A 23,333-nucleotide genomic window follows, 5' to 3' on the forward strand; every position below is an offset into this window, starting at 1 on the left:
CTTTCCTTCCTGTCTCTTGTTATCTTTCTGCCTGTGTTTGCTAGGTGGTGAGGTCAGGGATTGAGAGGGACTGCTGAGAGTGTTGTTCAGGACTGGCATAGCTGGCCGATGACTCACAAGACCACTCACATTGCCTCTTATTCAACTGTGGCACTACCTGTTCAAGAACAAAGTCCCTGTGGGATGTGAAAGGGCGTGCTCATTGGCTCACGCCTTGCTGTTTAGTGATATGTAGGTTGGACATAAAGCACGTCAGCGCATACACACCTGTATGAGAGCATGAGAGCACGTCATACAGGTGCACATCTGTGAACTTGAGCCTGTCTGCTGCTGCCGCTCCTCATTACATCAACCTGGTTCATGTGGAGGCAAGTTGCCTCTGACGTTGGAGCCCGTCCAATCTCGTCTTGTGCTTTAATCCCTGCCAGCCTCGCTGCTGGGCCCTTCCCGATCCAACCTCCTGACCAACAGCCGCATTAATATCACATCTAATCTGACTGCTAACATCAAAGTGCTGAAGAAAGCGGCATCCACTTCAGGTTCAATTATTGATGGCTTTATGTGGCGTTTCATTACTACTGGCCGGTTGCTGCTTAGGTGTGATTGGTTTCTTCTACTGTCGTAACACCCTGGTGTAGCAGGGACAGCGGCGTAGCAGAGACAGGGGACACTTCAGGAACGTGTCCCCTCTGTCCCCTGCACTTTTTTCCACCTACAATTTGTTACTGTTAGTCCAGTCATTAAACAGTTAACTCCTGCCTCACCTTTACTGCATTTTTTAACGGCTGTGCTCAGATGCCTTCCACCAGCACTTAACCTTTTGAAAACTGACCAAACTGACTTGAGATCTTGAGAACCAGATGGATGCCTGACCTGGTATCTATTCAAAACCTTAAGTTTGGCAAATCTTTAAATTTAATGTTTGGATATCTATCTATCTATCTATCTATCTATCTATCTATCTATAAGTTAATTTTGTTAAGAGGGTGGAATAAAACCTTTCAAAAATCTCCTGGGTTTCAAAGGGTTGATATATACACTCAATAAAAGTGACATGAATAAGTTAGTACTAGCAGTAGTAGTGGCAGCAGTCGTAGTATTTTAAATCTTTCTCCTGAACATTCCATCCCCCTCACTTTAGATGTGCTGGCTCCACCCTTGGGCAGGAAACCTGCTAATGGCAAATTTTAGATGGGCTATGAATTTCTCTCAGAGGGATTCCCTTCTCCCTAAACCACAGTCATGACAGCACTCTGAAGTCAAGCTTCAGTAAGGGCAGGGCCTAGCAGCAGTTCCATGTAGTCTGTAATCATTTTTACTGTATCTGTCCAGTCCCTGCATGCCAGTGTGGACGAGGAGTAGTCCTGCTGAAGAGTCATGCTTTGAGGAAACAAGCACATCACTCTTTATTCCATCGCTGATTCTCACTCTGACACTCAGTTTGGCTCTTTCCACTGAAACAAAACCCCCTCTGGTGTAATAAACAAAGATGACATAAACCTGCTGTTATCGCTTTTCGTTTCTCATAGTGGAAACACTTGAGTCATTCACTCCCCTCCCCTCAGCCGCAGTTAGCTGCCAGCAGTGCAGAGTTTTTCATGTTTTTTTAAAACAGCAGTTAGGTTCACCGCAGCACTCTGGCACAGGAAACCCAGAGAGGGATGGAGTCACACATTACATCATCTCAGAGGCATGTGCAAACAATCTCAAAAACTGGATCTAATTAAAGGGCGCATACATATGCGCTCATGCACCACCTAGAGAACCTCTCAAGCTGAAAGGTTTGGAGATGTGGTCGTGCTCAGCCAGTGTAAATATGAAGGTCCATATCCATTTTAATTCATACCAACTCACTAACACGGAGGAGCTATGGAATTACTTTTCAATATTCCCGCTCCATTTGTCCTGCTATATTTAAACAATGTGACATTTCCATAATTAGCCAGCATGCAAAAAAGGCAAATGGACTCAGTATTTAAAAACATTTATTGTTGAGGATGTCATATATTCAACAGTGCCTTTTCCCAGTCTTGTGGTTTTACAATAGTACATATTCCCTCTTCCTTGAGCCTAGACCTGGATAGGTTTTTTTTGTTTGTTTTGTTTTTTTAAAGGTACAAAAAGGATTTCAGTGAGTTACTTGCATTTAAGTGACACACATATAAAGTTGTGTGCGTGTATGTGTATTTTAAATCTGAGATGGTATTTTATAATTATACATAGTATGGATCACAGAATATCAACAGGCTCAAGCAAAGAAGCAGTCCACTTTAGTAGACAATCCACCGGCGAGCACAGTCATGTAAAAGCAAAAGCCCACGAGGGGAAATGAGAGAAAACATGATGGTGGAGAATGAATAGACAATAAAACCCAAAGTACTGAACTCAACCATACAACTTTTGTCCAAGGAATGTGAGGTTGTTAAGATGAAAGAACATTTTTTGGTCAGCAGAAACATGATGATCACAAGTGATGATTTCATGCCAACATATTGTTCCTATTAAAAGACATTGACAGTATATACAAGTTTCAAGTAACTCCTGAATTAGTCTTGCTGTGCCCATCTCAGGCAGGTTGGTGTGTACCGAAGGAGGTTCAGTACTCACAGCATTCAATCATCTATTATGAAATAAATGACACGCCGCTGCTGAAAACCTGCTGAGTCCTATACGTTATGTGAATTTATGTGTGTTTGCGTGAGTGAATGGAAACGCTCAAAAGGGCCGGTGGTAGAATCTTTCAATCTGGGGGCTATAGATCATTAAAAGGAGAAAAAAAAGAAAAAGAAAAAACTACAACTAGCTGCAACCTGAGAGGCAAGTAAGGGAAATTCACATAGGAGTTCCACCAACTTTGACACATCTCAGTGAACTCCCTTTGACATTTTGCTCTAAACAATGATGGTCCACAAAAAAGTAATGGCATGGTGCAAGCAAAACAATCAAAAGAATCATGATTTACTAGACATACCCAGATCAGTGCCGTTAAGCCAAATGACTAGCTGATAAAGCAAACACCTAATCTATCAGGAGTCCAATATGGATAAATTAAGCGCTGCATGTGTTGGTCTTTGGCATGGTTAAGCATCAGAGAAGCCCAGTTGGTTGAGCAAACATTTTCAACACAACCATATGTATGTGAGCAGACTAAGTTCCTCGCTGCTTCAGTCTACAACCGTTTACTATCTTGTACCGCTTAAGGTACACACCGGTTTTACTTGGTCCAAAATAAACTCTAGTTACAGGTTCCCATTAAGGGACATAAATGAACAGTAATGACTAACATCAGCATATGAACAGTATCAAAACAAAGATTTCAGCTGGACTAAAACAGCAAAGACATACAGTATAAAATTTTGATGCACTTCATATATATATCTATGGGGGCTGAGCAAAATGTATCAACGTAACTGTGCCTACATGTAGCAGATTTTCACAACAAACTGTCCTCTGTCAAACTGACCACAGCATGAGGCAAGCACCAGCTAAGCAATGCCATGCACGTGCCAATTGTTACACACACACACACACACACTAGCATAGCATAGCAGCTAGCTTTACAAGGCAACTCCAAACAACAAGCCCTGCAAACCACCCTAACTATGAGCTAACGTAACACTATCTTTCTCAGACGAAATGAAGAATATTCATCTGCTCGGTTACAGCAGAGCTACGGATCGTCACCGCCCCACGCTGCTGGTTACATGGTAACACACAGCATCTTGTGTTATCGACAGCTGAACAGTCACACAAGGGTTGCTGGCTAGCAGCCACGGCTAAGTCATTGCCATTCTCTGTGGGTCACCAGGAAGCTGGACTCCCATCAGACCGGTCTGGACAGACGCAAGCATCGATCTCTGAGCTATCTCTATCTTTCTAATGACACTTGAAACTCTGGTGGTTAGTTATAGGGATTTCCTCTGGAATCTTAATACAGGAATGGGATAAAGGGATTCCTGAATGTTATGTTCATGGTTAAAAGCTGATGTTGTTACTTGGTTACGTTCATGTCTTATTTCACATGGTCATCGCACAGTATAAAAGAGAGAAAGAAAAGAAAGATCATACTTAGGCTCAGAAAAAAAGAAGCAACTGAAATGGAATGACTAAAAAACTTAATAGATTTACAGCTTCAATAACAACATAATAAAAAGTATGAACATGTACATGGGAGAGGGCAATTCCAGTTATTTCCCTTCTTCTCAGATGTATGCTCTGGTTGAGGGCGCCTTGCTCCACAGTTTGGCACAAGACTAAGATTCCACACAGTGAGATGAGACCAGGGGATTGGCTGAAATTATTCCACATGGTGAGATGAGACAACGGGATTGGCAGGGAGACTGGATGAGCTCCGCCCCTACAGGTCCCCTTCCACTCGCCTCCTGCGGACTGAACGACAGATACAACAAATGACAAAGTGACAAAAAATGAGTTTTTTTCCGCCCAGGCGGCGGACTAATGAGGAAGGAGCAATTAAGTAGGATCATCTGCAAACATGCGGTACCCCACACAGCCTCTTAACAGTCATCACAGAGACAGTAAGTGACTCCTGAGCTATGCAGTCACACCCATTTTAATGCTGTGCGGCAGTGAACAGAACACAATTAGTGACATATCTTCATTCTCAAAGCTGTAAGATCACGCAGTGTCAACTTTGATTGTGTTAATAGAGTGAACGCTCCATCCCAACACTGTGAAAGTAAACACTGTTATCTGGATGCACTGAAACAAACCGCACAACACCCATGCATCAGACCTGTGCTACCGCCGCTCTGACAGGACGAGAGGCTACAAGAGAGAGCAGAGGTCGTCACTGAAGACTATGTCTTAGACAACACCGAGCACAGACTACAGCAGGGTGGGGCTGTCACAATACTAGAGTTTACAATTTTGACGCAAAATAACTATTTGTACCTGTGTCTTAATTTAATATAGAGGGATATTTTAACAGTAAATTTTAATGTTTCAGTGATGCTGAAACAGGAGCTTTCCCCAACCTCTCCATATTCTTTAAGTTCATTGGGCTATTGGGGTGATGGTCCTTAATCGAGAGATAGATAGATGTACTATATTAATCCCAAATTACAGCAGCAGGTTATCCAGACGCTGCACAAGAACAATAGTAGGCTACACAAAATATACTGTACCTATCAACAATAGAAGAGAAAGGTGTTGGCTCCCTTTGTCACCACCACTTTTTTGTTTGCATATTGGTTCACTGACATCTTTGCCTTTCCATGTTTGTTAGCCTAATATGCGTTTAAAAAAAAAAAAAAAAAATCCACACGGTACTTCTGCTGTTTTCTTTTTCTACAAAAACTGGTCACATCTGCCATGTTTAGCTAGCAATTTTTACTTTAGGAGCGCAGTCCAGACACTAAGAGCAGGACGTTATTAAAGCTAACCTGAAATAAGCTGAGGCAAAGAGACAGCTGAAGGTGAGAGGAAGGGCTGTCCACTTTAATAGACTACATAGGTGAAGCCACACCCACAATGTCTGTTTAAGCGCCCTGGTGAAGAGCTACAGTGGTCGAAACATGTTGGCTTTTTAATGATTTCAATATTTCTTTCATATTTCGTTTACTGGGTGAGTAACTTCTTGCCCAGCTCTTGCCTGGCTCAGCCATTACAAATAAAACATGGGCCACAGAAATACCAAAGTGTGTAGGAGTCATTTGAGATCCTTATCTTTTGGACAAGGATGTGAAAGTGTGTGTGTGTGTGTGTGTGTGTGTGTGTGTGTGTGTGTGTGTGTGTGTGCAAGTCGTACCCAGGTCGTTGTTCTTAGTGATGGCTGCAGCAGCTCTGGAGCGCGGTCCTTGCTGAGTGAAGTGGTAGCCAAACTTCACTATGCTGTTGTTCTCTTCCAACATTTTAGCTATCTCCATCTCTACAGTAGTACCCAGCTGCTGCCTCTGAAACACATGTGCAATACAGCAGTGAGCGGTTTATATTTATACACCAGATTAAGAAATTCACCTTTTCAGTGGCCGTTTTCAGTCATTTTTGTAGGGCCAACAGAGGAAGTATTTTCTTCTGCTGTTGATGACACTCAACCAACTTTTATAATATAATAATTCCCCAGTCACAGGTTCCTAGGACTTCCCTCCAGTGGCCCATAGGGCACAGCATTCAAATTTACAACTAAAAAAAAAAAAAAAAAAAAACCCCAAAAAAACAAAAATGTAAACAGAGTGCAATTTAAAAAGGAGACCACTAATTATCATGGACATTTTTGGCCCCTTCATTTTTCATTTCACAGAGATTCTATAAACTTGCAAGGTAATTTTTGCCCCAAGCGCCAGGTTCTTTCTGACCCTGGTGTGTGCCCACAACTGTGTAAGAGTGTGATACCTGGTTGTCTATCTTGATCTCTGTGAGTGTGTCGTTGTCTCTCAACGCGTCAACCAGGGCCTGCACTCCAGCCCCAGTGATGAAGTTGGACTCCAGGTTCAAGCTACGCAACGTCTTGTTCTCCCTCAGCATTTCACTGAATGCCTAGGATTTAAGGAGGAGGAAAGAGAAAGCAAGGATGTGGAAAAACTTTCTCAGAGTTTCTCAGAGTTTTCCATTTTAAATTAGGATCCTGGCTTCCAATGTTTATGAAAACAAGTTAATTGAGATAAAAGGATTATTGTGCCACATTCTGTTTCATAAAAATGCTCTTGCTTTGTCTTCTGTTTTCTGATTAGCTGTGTGGTCAATAAAACATCAGAAAATGGCTCATGACTCAAAGATATTTTTCATAAAGGACTAAAGAAACCAGAAAATATTCACATTTGAAATGCTGGAACCAGAAACTCTGGAAATTTTCTTCTTATAAAAAAAAAAAAAAGAGGATCAATCGATTATCAAAACAATTAGGGCTTCATTTAATAGCTAGCATCTAATCAATTATTCGACAAATTGTTATCATGTTGAATAACCATGATCTCAATATTGACCAAATAATAATGGTGATAAGTGATTATGATTTTTGCCACATCCAAGCAACTCTAATAGATGCACACACTCACACACACACCCACACACACACTCACCACAGCAATGGGATCGTTACTCCGTGTGGCTGCCAGGCTGAACTTCTTGACATGTGTGTTCCTTTCCATGGCTTTGGCGAAGTCCTTCAGTGTGGGAATTGGAATATTCTAGAAAAACAAAAAAGAAATGCTCCCATTGACACAGTGGAAGACAGGGGGATTATGCCTGTGTTTTGTTTGTTTGTTTGTTTGTGTGTACCTTAATGTTGTTGAGGTTGACCTCTGTTACGGAGCTGTCATTGCTTTTTATCCTCTGCAGGGTTTCTTCTACATTGGTGGGATTGGGAGGCTCATCAAACACTGGGTTCATCTTCTCTCCCTTGATCACATCTAAGGAAAAACATATTTTAGTGGACCCAAACAACTTCTAAATTTCAGTTTTGCAGAACTGTAATTCTGTGAGAGTGTACTTACTGTTGTAACCCTCTTTAGTTGCCGTCCCATCATATGTCTGAGTACTGGTCACCAATGTGTGGACGCCCAGGATCGCTGAAAATACCAGCAAGTGATTATCTGGATGGTGTGGAGTTTGTTTCGGTGTGTGTGTGTGTGTGTGTTCTCCAGGGGGCAAAAAACCATCAGTGAGTGAATGAACAGTAACCAGATCTGCAGACAACAGAGTTATTCTGCCGCTCAGTGAGCTCTTTCTCTCCCATCGACACGCGATAAAGGACAGAGCCATGGGAAAGACGGGCAGAGTAAAAGGAGCCAGTGTTTTACTGTCCCGACACAAACTGAGCACAGGCAAATAAAAGGACATTTCTCACTAGGACAGGACTGTCGTCTTTTTTTTTTTTAATCCATTATACAAAGTCATGTTTCTAGAAGACATTTAACGATGAGGTCCCCCCTTTTCCCTGGGGGATTCACTGACTCTTACCTGCAAGGTCACACAGTTCTGTATCTGTGGCGCTGGACAGGGCTTCCTCTAATTCTGGGTCGAGGGTTGTGACTTCCTCCTGGCGTGTTTCTATGGGTTTCTCCTTGGGAACAAATACTTTACCTATGGAGGGGAGGAGAGGAAAGGAAAGGAAAGAAGGAGGAAGAAAGGGAAGACAATTTAGTTCAAAAGCTAAACTCAATTGGGAGGGATAATTCACTTAACCATCAACAGAAACAGAGGCAGAGAGTATGTGCAGACTGGGTGAAAGTTTTAATAGATCTTACATGACTTCCTGTTTCTGTCAATATTGCAAATGTCAACCTGTTAGCTCAACTTAGTCTGGTTCACTTGACTTATTATTCTTGTTACTCTCCAACAGCCCTTCCTACTCTCCTGTCTTGTGCCCCAGTCAAGGGATCACATGATTGCTAAGCTCTCTCTCTCTCTCTCTCTCTCTGTGTTTGTGTGTGTGTGTGTGTGTGTGTGTTCATGCCAGGGGAGACAATCACAAGTACAACTACCAAATTACAGGTTCAAAATTAATACAAAACACTACATATGCTTACAGCAGAAAAAAACATGAGGAGCCTGCTGCTGGAGTACTCATGGTGGAAAAACATCAAATGATAAAATGGTGCTCTTTGGTAGTGAGTTTACAACTTGAGTCAAAACACACAAAAAGACCGAGGCACTCTTTCTACAAATCAGGCGCATGCCTTCGTCAGGGACTCCCTAACAAAGGCATTTTTCATTTTCTCTTCATCCTCAGGCAGCACAGTTCACAGTCAACATGACCGGTTGCCACTGGCATCCTGTTGTAAGGGTCAACCAGCTGACCATGTTAGGGCTGTCATATTTTCGTCTGTGGTATTAAATTAAAAATGGTATTAAATATCAATATTTCTTCTGGGTATGTTTAGTTAGAAATTCTAGTATTGTGACAACCAACCAACCATGACACCCTCCGCTTCCTGTGATCTCAAATTTGCATTTCATTTTCATGTGGTCAGGAGGAGCACTTCAATGTGAGCTGGACTCTGTCAGCCTACTGGTATGTTTGTACACAATACTGCTGTCACGATACATGATACATGACACCTGTATTGGGAACAATACGTGGGCTGATACTGTGTTCACACAGTGTCAGAGAGATCAGAAGTGTGGCTGGATAACTCGTCCAGATGACATGAGTGTTCATGCGTTTGTTCAAATCGTTGCAGAACTGGTGCAGCTAACAACTTCATAAATTCACCAGCTAGCTAACATTTAGTAGATGAACTGAATAAGTGTGTGTAAAAATGTAGAGAGGCTTATATGGACCTACAACAAATATTACTGCAGAAACTTCCATGAAGAAATCCATGCTTGTCAAAATCTTCCATGTTGATGACATTGTGTAGCAAAGGGGGAGTAATCGTGCCATGAATGTTTTGTCCATGGAGGAAACTCATATTTATGATTCTAATGATACGGCGTGAACGCAGTATAAGACCTCATCAGAGTGCAATTCTGGTGAACATAAAGAGAACCAACTTCTGCTTCAGCTGGTCCACTTTATGGTTCATTAACAAAGGACAGAGTGATTTAGCGATTCCCTTAATCGCAACAACACTATGCTCTTTGGTGCTAGCAGGTGCAGTGGATGTAGTTTCACTTACTCCAGCCATACATAAACCCCTCATTCGAGCACATATGAAATACTAGTACCCTTGTTTTCTCACTTGTCCAATGCACTCTAGTGGTCCCTTTCTCTGATTTTTCCACCTACTAACTATTGCAAAACTCTGAATAACAAGAGAAGCAGGTTTGCATACCTGGCAAATGAGCCACTAGACAGACACAAAGCCTATTTGGCTCACAAGCATGAAAGCAGGCAATTAAACTCTTTTTGAAGCCGGCTTTTCACAATGATTGTTTTCAATGAGGAGATGTGGTCTGAAGAATAGTAATGTGTTGTTTGAGTGAGCGTGAGCCTCCTGTTGTTTTACACAACACAGGTGGGGGACTTTTATAGAGCAAGAGGAGAAGGAGACAAGACAGTCTGTCCACTCTCTCCTCCACCTATCACTGGTTTATACCAAGTTCACACTACACGACCGTCAAAATCGTCAGATCGCTGTAGTGTTCACACTACATGACTGAGCGCTGACAGGGGGTCACACATTACAAGATCTTTCATCAGAAGGAATCCCGGACCAGTCTGTCTCCAATCTACGTTTTGTCACAAAAACTCATGCAAGAAATGACACAGCAAATGAGTGGGTGAGAGAATGGATTGGGATACGCAGGCAGCATAGAGGGTGTGCAGGGACAGTTGGAGGTAAATAAATATTTTTGCAATGAAAACGTAGGGATTAACTGCTTGTATTGTGGTTCATCAAGGACGACAAGGTTGCAAATACTGAAGAGCTTGTGTGTATGCCAACATCATATAGAAACTGTATTATTCTGCCCCCATGCAAAAGATAGAGGGCTAGTGTGTGCATTTGTGTGTGTGTGTGTGTGTGTGTGTGTGTGTGTATGTGAGAGAAAACGAGAGAAACAAATGACTGGACTGGGCTCATGAAGATGCTGTGGATGACAGCAAAGGAGCTCTGTGTCTTGCACTCTCATTGGCTCATTGGCAGTAGCTTGCCACTGATAGATCCAGCTATTTAGCCTGCTAGATATCTGGGATGCGTTGGCGATGCATCTGTGAGCGTCTTTGAACAGTTCACACAGCACTCCAGTGCCGATTTGCAAGCACCAAACAAAGCTGATTTGCCTCTGATCTGGGGCTTTTGTCAGAAAGCTCCAAAAACCGCCGGCAAGTGGAAAAATCAGGGCTAAAATTGTGTAATGTGATCTAGGCATTAGACTTTCTGAACTCAGTCCAGCTATGACTCTCTGTCAGTTTTGGCAGTGCCATGGCAACTGATTCGAAGGAAGAGAAGGAAAGAGGGAGAAGGAAGTCATGCAACAATGACTGGAGTCTAAACTCAGCTGCGCTGCTGGAGCGTCAAACAGACGATCCAGTGGGTGCCGTCAGTCTCTTTACACAGAGGCACCAACACAACAGTCCCTCCCTCTGTCCCTCCATCTAAGCCAGTCAAGCCAGTTAAATTACACTAGTCTCCAGGGGGCTCTGGCACTTCCTGAAAGCCAGTAAACAGTAAATACAGTCATCAGGCAGCATCCTGTGCCAGTCCCTCTGGACTGACATTTAGCTCTTCAGCAGCAAGCAGAGACAGCGCCAGAGAGGTTTAGCTGGCCATATGATCTCACAGGAACATGTGTAATGGAGTAAATGAAGGACAGCGAAGAAACATATTGTTAAAATGATGAGGGGGAAGGGAGGCAGTATCAGTGTGTGTGCCTGTAATGGGAGTATGTGTAAAAGCAGGAAGACAGACACAGGCAGGGAATGCTGGGTGAGAGCGGCTGTGTTTTGACACTTTCACCGGATTTCTAGAGAAACCAGAGCAGAGCATAAGAGGACTACTTGACAGGACAGAGGCGCTGTGTTTGTTTGTGTATTTCCATCACTGCAGAAACCACACCCTCAATTGTTTCTCAACAAAGATGATGCATATCAATCTTCAGTGGAAGCTTGCCTCAAGGCCGTAGAGTGTGACACAGTAATGAACAAGTGATCTGACACAATGGAAAAACTCCATGCATGCTGTCAATGATGTGTGCCTCGCAAACTCTAATGATACTGCATGCATGTCCTCCTCTTCTATAGCTGCAACAGCAAACTATAGAGCTCCTGCTTCAGGAACACGATCCAACCTTATAATTTACAACAAATCTGAATAGACACAATCACATATATAATGAGGAGTGAACATAAAGAAGTACCACTGGGAAGCACTAGCCAAGTACAATGACACATTTAAGGCTTGCGATGGCTGCAACGGTTGCCATGGCATTGAGGCATGGCTGGTTTGTTCTCCAAGAGAGTGTGTGTGTGTGTGTTGCTCTTCTTTGAGAAACACATTATTTATCAGCAGGGGGTGAACGCAACGAGGGTAAAGCGTCTGCTACATTCCACAGAACCACCACGGTGATGTGAGCTTTGCATGTTGTCAGTGAGCGCACATGGACACGCGCATGCACACGCGCATGTACACGCACACAAACAAACAGGGAAGTATGATTTTCAACCGGTCAGGATCAGGGGCAGGGGAATGTCAGTTCCACATTTCCTGTTCAGTGAGGGAGTAATGTTTGGGTCTCCAGAGACTCCACTGAACATAATTTCAACCCGGTAATGTGCATTTCTTTGGAAGTGCTCTGTCATGCCGTCACTTTAAGGATCTCCTTTTTCTCTCTTCTAGAAGGGACTGAGAGGACAACAAACATGTCTTTTCTGAGGCAAAGCTCAGCTCTAGCTCCACCAGCGCCTAACTTTTCTGAGAGGTGAAAATATCAATAAACAGATATCCAGAAATCCAGTACTCAGTGCTCAGCTGTGTGAAATCCAGTGCTCAGCTCAGATCCAAACAGGCCTTAGTAAACAAACCGATTCAAGACACCTTTACAAACGCCTGAATATTTATAAGGGATTTTATCTAAACCTTTCCTTCCTCTCTGACACTCCCCGCCTCCCCCACACTTCTGTATGTTGCATAAGAGCAGACACGTATTACTAATACCCATAAAAACAGCAGAGCAACAAACAGTCACCTATGAAACACACTCCCAGCATGAGCTAACTCTTCACTACCGACATGATGAGTGGGAAGTTGTGCACACTATAGGCCATATAGTAATATTACAAGTAACATCCCTCCTGGTGTGTGTTTTTTTCTGTTATTACTGCCACTAAAATGTTTGACTTTGAGGTGTTTGTTTAACTGCTGCTTTTGAAAATAGTGAATATGTGATTTTTCAGTGATGTTCTTCACTGATTTGAGCAGATTGTGGATACTTGTGAGCTATGCAAATGCCACATACTTGCACACAACACACACCTTTTTTCTCCCCAGTGAAGGGTACAATGTCCTCTCTGTCCTTGTACTCCAGGGCCTCTTTCTCCAGGTAGTTGAGTAGGCGATCCCTGTCAAAGGGTCCCGTTGCTGTCTTAGTCGTCTGGTCTTTCTGACGCAAACCCGCTGGAAGAAGAGCATTCTGAGAAGCACAGGGACAGATTAGGCCAGTCAGTTGATCAAGAGGCAAGTATCGGCTGACTGCTCCCTGAGTTCTTTAACATATACACCTTTTACAAAGACCTTTTACAAAATCCAATGCATTTCAGTCCCGCTTTCTTTCCAGGACGGTACAGGACATCCGATACATTTTAGGGATGCAAGCCTAACTTCAGTTTAACTAACCTATGTAATATGATAAATCCTCATCTGTGGATTGGACTCTGACTTTTGTCCATAATATAAAATGGTACTGACTGGGGTGGAATGCCAGAAAAAACAGATTGTGAAACCAAAAAAAAAAAAAAAAAAAAAAAAAGACTGTGATACCAGTTAACCTGGAGGTGAAACATGCAGTCCGGGACATATGCTAATGTAACAGTGTAGTAGGTAGTCCTTGGTGAAAACCCATGTAAAATGCACTTGCTTAATGTGATATTACAATCCTTTTAACTGTTGTAACAAAAGGATTTACATGGACATGAGATGCAGAAATAAACACTATGTCCTGTAGTATAGCATTTCCTGTGGGCTTTGTTTGGTTACCATGTAGGACAATTTGTCTCACTTGGGCTGGCTAGATGGAATTTAAATTAAAATACCCCAGGGCTGGGGGAGATTTCATTATACTCTGCAGCTCCACTCACAAGTAAACACACAAACATTTGGCAGCCTGCTGACTGAAGTCTTGCGGCTCAGACTGCCCCCTCCCAACTTTGCCAACAATGGAGAAATCAAAGCTCACATACTCGCCCTCAGATCCCTCAGATACTTTGGGTGTGTTCACTAATGTAAAAAAGGCAGTTACAGATGGAAAAACCCACAAAAAAACATGATGCGTGTTGACACCCCACTGTAATATATCATCAATCTGTGTTTAATACATTCTAAAAATTATTTCATCATGGAGTTGTTATTTACTTTTTTGGTGTACTCACTTTCAACATGCTTCTACTACTTAGCATTTTCCTACATTTCCCTCAACTCCCAGAGAAAAGGGAAAACATTCCCTGTGAGAAAAAATGTGTTTCTTTCAGGCACAGGCAGATGTATGAGCATTTAAACTGAGCTAGCTAATCAATTAGTTTACTGGCACGACTATGACTGTGGTGGCACTCAAAATGCTATTTGTTTTTTGGCTGCACTGAAGTATGAGTGTTGCTGTTTCTGATTTCTCCCTATGTGATTGCTGAATGTCAAAATGTCCAAAACATGAGGTTTATAATTGATGTTTAAGATGAGAATTGTTTCTGCTATCCATTGATTTAGGTTCTACAGTTGGACAATCATCTGGAGGAGGAGGAAAATATACTAAAAAAAAAAACAAAAAAAAAACATGGACCCTGTAATGCAAGGAAGGCACATCGCTAATTCGCCTTATTCACCTCGGCGCCATGTTTGGTTAAAGACCCCATGAAATAGGTTCTTACTTTACTGATTTTATGCTGTTTCTGTTGAAACAGGATGTTTGGGTAGGACATAGTTCAGGGAAAGATCATTCACAAGTGAAAACCAACAGGATATCAGTTCGGGAGAGAGACAATTTTATTTGAAAGGATGGGTGGATAAGAGAGGATGTTTAAAGATTTGTGCAGGTTTTACTGGTTGAAATTTTATTTCACACCCACTATTCCAGGATGATGTTACCATTTAAGATACTTTGTTTTACAGGAAGTAGAAGTCATGTGAGGTCATTTCATAGGGACTTCAAGTGACATCACTCATGAGAGGGATTCAGTGTAATAGATGCCAATGTTCAGACTCTGCTGTAAAAATACTACTGTAAAAGAAGTATTGCATGAAAATTAAATGATAATTTCAAAGCCTTCAATAAAAGACTTCGGTTTTCATGATATAAAACAAATGAAGCTGAATGGCGACTCTGCTGGTTAACTTTCATTCATTCTAAAGCAATAAAATAAAAGTAAGAAAACACAGCTCAGCCATCTGAAATATTTTATTGTAACTACTGAGGCGATTTCCAGCAGTGACTGTGATAAATACTACTCTTTAAACAGTATTTTTATAGCTAAGCTTTAACATTGGAGTCTATGGCACTTCCACATCTAATCCCCTCATGACGTCAGTTAACCAAACATAGCGGCAAGGTGAATGATGCAAATTGGTGTTTCTAACTCTAATTCTATGTTCAAGTGATTTATGATGTATTTTTCCTCTGTGAATACTAATTTTCTCCCTCTAAGGAGCCATGAAGCTTGAGATGCAAACTCATGATGGGAGAAAAAGGTGACAGTGGTACAGTGGTAGACACAAAACCACTTGTAAAAACCATTCAGATCATGTACCCCAGTTTGGAATAAAACAGGTGACGGTGTCCTAAAAGAGACTAGGTTGCCTGAGCCCTCACCTCAGGGTCCATCTCCTCTAAGGCCGTCTCCAACTGTTTGAGTTCCTCTGCCGACAGTTTGTTGAGGATCTCATCTTCATCGATCTCCTTGTACTTGTCCAGGTCTTTCTTGTATGACAAAGCCATGGTAGCGGCTACAGCTAGCTAGACAGCACACAACACCAGAGCACAGCCACACCGTTCCTCAGGCTCACAGCTCCGGACCAGGGTGAGGCTACCTAAAGACACACACACACAAACACACACATGATGAGAGAAAGAAGGGGGCAGGAAATTCCATTTTATTTGGATGAACAAAACAAACTAATGTAATTGCAGCTTAACAATGGTTGTCGAAGTCTGAAACATCCCAGCGGAACAATAACAGATCTCTGATCACAGCTGGACTGGATAACAGTGCCTTGCACTGACATTACACACACACACACACACACACACACACACACACACACACACACACACACACACACACACACACACACACACACACACACACACACACACACACAGCTGTGACAGGAGAGAAACTTTCTCAAGCTGGAAGGACACGCCGCCAAGTCCCATGAGAACTAACAACAAACTCATGTCATCATGTAAACCAATTCTGTGTGTGCTGAAAACATTACCAACTTAAAAAAAAAAAGAAAAGAAGAAAAGGGAAAACAAGGTTGAGAAAGCTTAGGCTTATGGCTTATCAGAGTGCACTGTAGTAATGAATAGCTGAACTAATGGAAGAAAGTCAAAGATAGATAAGAATGTAAAATAACAGTTAAGATTAAATACAAGTCAGATAAGTAAGTGAGTTAGGGAGTGTGTATGCTGTTAAATGGAGTGAAGAGGCTACAGCCGTTCCCTCTCCCACGCCACCATCCCAACACAAATGACCTCATGATTTCCAGATTCCCTGCAGGACCCCACAGATGGTCTTCATTCCTAATCTCTCTGTCTCTCTCTCTAACACACACACACTCTTTAACCTTCACTCTTGCTTTCCCCATAGTGAAGTGGCATCTATTCTTGGCATGAAGTGCCAAAAGTTTAGGGCTGGCCCTTATTTTCACTGTCAATCAGTCTATCAATTATTGCTTGCTGCAAATCACTTCCTTAGCCTGACCATCAGCAAAAACAAACAAACAAAAAAACCCTACAAATTTTGTGATATAGGGCCTAAACAGAGAAAAGTAACCAAATCTGTGCATACTGGTTATCTTAGTGATGCTTTCCCAGGAAATGTTTGGGATTTTATCTTTTACTTTTTACTTTGTTAAATGACTGAAATGATTAATCAACTACTGAAATTACCTTTGGCTAATTTCTGGTTGATTGACTAATTGATGAATTGACTAATCATTTCACCACTACAAGAGTATGAAGGTTTTTCTTCCAACCAAAACACAACATCAGCTGATTTCAATGATTAGTTGAGCTTCAAGCATGACCCAGGGGAGCAAGTAATCAGTTACATCACCCGGTGTAATAACTGGCTGGACGGAAAACCTGCAGAGTCTCGCCCGCCCACGGCACGACTGGACATCACTACCACACTGCATTCCACCTACCTACATATCCTAAAGCAGCACAAAAAGACCCATGTATTTACAGCCAAGGCAAATTGGGTAATAAAAAACGGGCATGAGCAGTTAGGGTAGCTAAATAGAGCCCGAGGAGCGTGAAAAGTTTAGCCTAACCTTACATAAGGAAACCCCCCTCAACCTAACTTATCTAATCAATGTTACAAAACAGCACTGACTTCTAAAATTATCCTGCATGTCAGCTTTGCTGTTTAGTGAAAGATCCTTCAGATGTTCAGAGCCGCTTTCCCAGAGTTGCCTGAGTTATCATTTAGGCTCAGAGGAGTTCCGTAAAGAGCCTTTGAGTTTCTCTGTGTTTCCCATACTGTTCAGGGCTTCCGTCTCCACAGTCCAGGAACTGCATGACATTAATTCTTCCCCTCAACCCCTCCATTAGACCAACAGTAACTGTTATGAGAGTCACAGCAGAGCCATTAAGGATTGAAGGAGCCTTGGTGCCAGCAGATAAAGTTGGGCTAAAATGTCAGCATTGATAATATTAATCAAGGCATATGATTGTAATGTTGTAAAACAATGAATAACGACTAATGGCTGAATCAGATCATGGAAAATGGAGTAAGGTCAAGTCATGTCCAGTCCACTGAACTGGCAGGATGGAGATCGACCATATAATCTGCAGTGGGGCTAAACTAATGTTGCAGGTCAGTGGGACGCAGGACAAACTGCTATGACAACACAATGAAAACAACCGGCAGCCAAGTAGTGTAAGCAGACATTATTATCAGTAACATGCAGGCTTTGAGAAAAATGTACTGTAAAAATCGCAATTCAATATTTGCTAACATGAACTCCTCCCTCTGACAGCTGGAGGGCAGAGACCTAAAGGCTCTAATCTAACAAGAGGCAAAATCTGGAGCTCTTCAAGTACCAGCACACTTTCAACTTCTGCATCCAACTGAGCTTTATTCACTGTAACAGGCTTAAAATAGCAACTATACCCTTATTGTTTGACAATCATCCTGTCTAGTGTCCACAGATACAGATTCTATTCAGAATACTGAACAGATTTCAGAACACACCGATTAATAAATTGTGATTATGATTGGATTTTCCTCTTCATGTCTGCCAGATTTCCAAGATCGATGCCTAACATCTTTTTTTTTAGTGATTTCCATAATAAGTGTATGTTTGGCAGCCACAAAGACAGGTGGGATTTAGATCATGGCAACTGCCAAGCATAAGTTGATCACCAAGCAGGTAGAGGTAAATAATAGAACAGTGTAATGAGTACAGAAAATTGTAGAAAACTGTAGTGTAAGCCTTATAACCGGGAAAAGACAACAATTATGTTATATCAAGATATTATTCAAAATCCCACACAATATCTAGTCTAATATCACAATATTATAAACCTGATGTATCACCAGGCCTACTGTGTTGGATGATGATGTCACTTCTGGCCAAGACTGGGAAAAGGCATAGAAAGCTGCAAAGAGGCCAGCTTAAGGTTAAGTTACACAAGCGCGCACAAACAAATATAATGCTCTTATGACAAGGTCAGCTCAGAATAATATCATTTACCACATTATCCTTTTTTTCTCCAAACCACCTTCACTTCACTGACACATACAGTAGCTCAACACATCCAAAATAACTATTTCTCTGATACAGACCAAGTACTGGTGATCTAATCCAGACAGGAGTATTGAAGTGTGCAGACAGAGGTACTGAGGGCAACGGGTGGGCTAAGGTGAGGAAGAGACACTGAGAGGATCCATTAGTCCAATCTGATTGACTCCTTTCTCCTTCATCTCACTCCGGCTAATCCTGCCGGGCAACAACAGATGGCTCAGGGCCAATAGTACTATCGACCTTCAGTGCTCTGTTTTCACTCTACATTTTGCAGCACTGACCTGTGCTTGGGCTGCTTTAAGGCACACTCACAGACATGTGCATGACACTGCCAGACTAAGACAGACAACTCAATATGATTCATTTTTACCCCCAACATAAACCAGCAGGATCCAGACTTAAAATGTGGGACATGACAGATGCTAGGTGATGACTACTTCTTGAGTAACAGCAACCCCGCAAAGAACAATCAAATGGGAACAAAGAATTTAAGGGTATGATAGGCCTTCCAAGACAATGATAATGAGGTGTAATGTCATATTTATATAGTTAAAAATGATACTAATGCCGATGATAAACAGTGCAACTTGTTGTAAATTAAGTTTTCGCTGTTGATATGTCACCAAAAGCATATGGAACATTCCAAATGATGATGTAAACCCAGTTTATGATTTTCATTGGATGGACAGCCCAAATAACATACTACCGAAGTGCATGAAAAAGCTTCACATGTGACCTCGGCCTAACACTGACACGAACTTTCCAGCTTTTTGTGTGACTGTAAGGCATCTGGGCCTTAAACTTGTGCAAATAAACACAGAAAATCAGCACCTGTCATACTTACAATAACAGTTATGACCAAAAACCTCAACTTGCTCCTCATGTTTTGAAGATCAGCTTTGGGCTAGGCAAAGTTTTTGATGTGCCGTACTTTACATCATGGCAGATATATTGTCATGTAATGCCAGGGTGTCAAGCTGCAACAAGTCCACAAGGAAAATTTATTGTGAGCTTAGCTATTTGCAAGTTGCATTGGCATGTATCACACATCTACATTTATATTCAGCAGCACTGCTGTTCAATAGGCTGTATTCTGAATTTCACTCATAGTCCTTGGGGTTCTCCATGCTTGCTATCGTGACACCTGATTCCTTAAATCAACACATAAGCAACTGCCTACAAAAAGCCACCACTTTGTATTAACAGGTGATGTTTATCTTTCATGTGCTAGTTTTTTTTTTTTTTTTTTTTTTGCTAGTGTCTATCCAACACATTTGGCATTTTTTACAGGTTTATGTTTGGTCCCCCTTATTGTGACTGTCAGGTTGTCAGTCAAAGCTCTTGCTAATGGTCTTGACACATTCAACAGTATTCAAGACAGGCCCCAGCTGTTATGAAGTTACTGGTGCATAATACCAGTATTTTTCGTGAAAATGAAGGCAAGGTGTTTTTATTAAATTTATTGCATGATTTTTAAAGTAATACGTCAACAGTATACACACAAAATGAATTTAAAGAGACAGATGTGTGTCCTCTAGTTCTCCTAATACGTACAACTGTATTAAATGAGAGCAGTGTAACTCAGAGGACTGAGCATGGTCTTTGATAAGGAGTGGCAAGTTTCATTATACCCAAACTGAAAACCATTAAAAGAGCATAAAAGTAGACTACATTGTATTAAGTATCTCTCCTACAATAATAATTCTTGCGAGTCATGTCTAGGTCTAGGTCATCTGTGTTGTCTTAGATCTCAGGGGCAGAAGCAGAAATACTAGGCCTAATTTACGGCTCAGAAACGAACAGGAAGTGTAGACTGGTTATTATATTATTACAGCACACAGCCCCAGAGTGCAGTACGACTATAGTTAGAATGACCCAGCTCTGCTACCCAGGGGACACAAGTCTGCACTTCCTCCACCCACCTCCTCTCTTCCCTCTCTATTTCTCCCCCACCCACCCTGTTGTTCTTCAGTCCTTTATCGTTCATTAGAGTGCAGCACTCCCAGGGTGGCTGGGAAGCGGCAGAGCATGATTGAAAACACATGGAGAGAGGGTGAGATAGCAAAGGAGGGTCTGATCATGCTGACACTAGGACAGAGTCACTGCAGTACAGTCCATAAATGAGGAAAAATAAAATGAGCATGTGGGTACTCGGGGTGCAGGCCTATGTGTTTGGTGAAATATTAATGATGAAGATGTGTGTGTCAATGAAGGGCAACATCCTGGATTACAATATGTCTCTATAAAATGTATTATTTAAACTGCATTTCCTAATAACCTGTGAATACATCTCAGATAAAAATATCAATTATGGCATTTAAGTTGTTAATTCACTCACACATCCCATTTCCTTCCTGCTTTTTTATAGGCGATTGGAAAAGATGGAAACTGGGGACCTGCAGGGAGTAACTGGCGTTTCTCAAACAAACACACATAACTGTATACTCCCTTTTCCAGCTGCCCCCACCCTCATCCACACAAGACAGACACACCACATTATTACGTAATGAGGACAGATTTCAAGGAGCGCTCTCTTTTGCAGGTCAACAAAAAGGAACAGCTCTAAGGTTTCCACTTTGACACTAGGGCTGAACAATATTCCTTTGTGATTATCTTTTTTTTTTTTTTTTTTTTGATACTGCGATATAATGCACACTTTCAGTACGAATGATCATTTTTGCATTATAATTTTCATTTCCACTAAAAAAGCAATTAAATTGATGATGGTGTGATTTTTTTTCCTGTTTTCTTAGATTGGTAAAACAACAATTAGTGTCATTATCGTTTACTCTGTTGATTATTTCCTCAATTAATCCATTAGTTGTTTATCCCATAAAATTGGAATGTTGTTTGTCCCAAGTAACATTCCACAAACCAGTGATAGTTTACTGTCACAGAGGACTGAAGAACCATAAAATCTTCATATTTGAGAAGCGTAAATCAGAGAATTTGGAAATTTCCTTTCTTAAAAATCTCAAAATGATTAATCAATTATCCAAATCACTGGTGATGAATTTAATAGTTAACTAATCTCTTATTTGACTAGTCCTAGTAGCTCTAAGATACATAATACTTTATTTATAACAACATTTTTAAGATATTTTACCTTTTATCAAAAAAAAAAAAAAAAAAATTGCAGCCTCTGCAGTCTGGATACTGCACTTGGGCATCTTGCGAATTTGATTGAATTTTGATTAATTGCTCAGCCCCATTTCACACCTTTGGCAAACATAATGACAATCATGACTGTGGCTGACTTTAATTTTACAGCATCATTTCCCTCTCCGCAAGAACATTCCAGACGCTCAGCTTTAGCAAAAATCAGGTCTGTAGAACCTGTTTATCAGCAAAACCGTACAACCGGAGGTGGCAGATATGTTAAGTCAGCAGTGACCATGACTTCTACTTAACAACAAGACCTGCTATATAGCTCTGCAAAGCAGTTTGGAAGAAAGGCTACCTGCCTTTCAGGCCTGGGGCAAGTCATGCTTCCCTAAGCAGCTTCCCCCCTTTCTCTTTCTTAAGACTTGAACCACACCCTTCATTCACTGTTAAGCTCTGCTGGACAAGCTACCTTTGTCAACACTGATAAAAACTTGCTTAGGTTCCTGAACAAGACCCTTGTTAAACCAAGAATGACTCAGTAGAGCCACTTACACAGGTACCTTACAACTAACAATAAGAGCAGCACTGCATGAGCCGAAAGCATAGTAAACAACTATGCACGGCAGCCTCACCCAACTGTGCACGTTGGTCTGAGTCATCACGGGGAAAGTATGGCTTTAAAATAAATGTAATTGTTCTCTCAGACAACTATAGGTGCCTTGTCTGCAGTGTGTTTTCTGGATGACAGGGACAGGCTACTGCACTTTAATAGTGGCAGGCTGTACATGAGACACGCAATGGTTTTCCCACAGGGAGGGTTCATGTGCCATTTAACTGTAAATTAATCAGTGTTATCTTCACAAGTGGCATTACATCAGTCTTATAATGGGTCAAAAGTTAACACGGACGCCTCATACACACACATACAGACAAACAGGGACACACACAGCTTGTCAGCTCGGAAGCAAGTGGTGGTACCTCGGGTGGCAAGAGCCTCTCCTCATATGCAGAGATAGCGGGCTGCTGCTGAAGGTTAGCTAAATCGCTCGTGTTTTTTGATGACCCTGATCACACTGACAACAACCGGGCTGGTCATCATCGCCTAGCGGAAGGTAGCTCGCATTAGCTAGGGAACAAGTAGAGCCACATCAAGCTATTGGTAGGAGACACACCTTATCTTAGCTAAGACACCCTACGTTAGCTGTATGCACTAGAACCCCACCGACTCGAGGCGTAATTCCCAGATGAGGTGTAGTTACTAACGCGCTAACATTAGCCCAGTGACTCAAACTGAGGTTTCCGTTAGCCGTTTGGCTAAACCAGCGAGCTAGAAAGCCAGTGACAGCTTGTTAAATGGCACAGCGACCCTTTTAACTTGAACTGAAATACTTTTCGAAGCCAATGACTTACAAAAGCCAGGCCTACCGGTTCCCTTACCTGTAAGTGAAAGGACCTAACTAAAACGTCTCCAAATAATCCCAGTCTTCCCAATGAATGCGATCTTTTCAGTGCTTACTCTCTCACTCACCGCAAGGGCGGTAACACAGGAAGACAGAACCAGCGCATTCACTGACTGACGGCAGATCAAACCAATAGACAGATAGAAATACCGCGTAGGCCCGCCCCTTCTTTTCAGACAACCAA

General features: G+C 41.8%; 1 protein-coding gene across 1 annotated transcript; it reads right to left on the reverse strand.

Moving 5' to 3' along the window:
* Positions 1-1,968: 1,968 nt before the first annotated feature.
* On the reverse strand, positions 1,969-23,259 carry tmod2 (tropomodulin 2). The gene is made up of 10 exons (XM_030045153.1): positions 23,127-23,259; positions 15,421-15,638; positions 12,879-13,035; positions 7,921-8,043; positions 7,455-7,529; positions 7,240-7,370; positions 7,041-7,148; positions 6,355-6,498; positions 5,771-5,915; positions 1,969-4,389 (listed from the first exon to the last, which is right to left on the reverse strand). The coding sequence occupies exons 2-10, from the start codon at positions 15,544-15,546 to the stop codon at positions 4,358-4,360; spliced, it is 1,041 nt and encodes a 346-aa protein (XP_029901013.1). The 5' UTR covers positions 15,547-15,638; positions 23,127-23,259; the 3' UTR covers positions 1,969-4,357.
* Positions 23,260-23,333: the final 74 nt, after the last annotated feature.

The sequence above is a fragment of the Myripristis murdjan genome, chromosome 3 (assembly GCF_902150065.1).
Source record: "Myripristis murdjan chromosome 3, fMyrMur1.1, whole genome shotgun sequence".
In the NCBI taxonomy this organism is placed as follows: domain Eukaryota; kingdom Metazoa; phylum Chordata; class Actinopteri; order Holocentriformes; family Holocentridae; genus Myripristis; species Myripristis murdjan.

Bases quoted from the DNA above. Each gene is read 5' to 3' on its own strand.
- tmod2 (XM_030045153.1), bottom strand. From the start codon at position 15,546: ATGGCTTTGTCATACAAGAAAGACCTGGACAAGTACAAGGAGATCGAT. The intron at 13,036-15,420 runs GTGAGGGCTCAG...TGTGCTTCTCAG, and splicing joins TAGAGGAGATGGACCCTGAG to AATGCTCTTCTTCCAGCGGG. The intron at 7,371-7,454 runs GTAAGTACACTC...GTTTTTCCTTAG, and splicing joins AACTAAAGAGGGTTACAACA to ATGTGATCAAGGGAGAGAAG.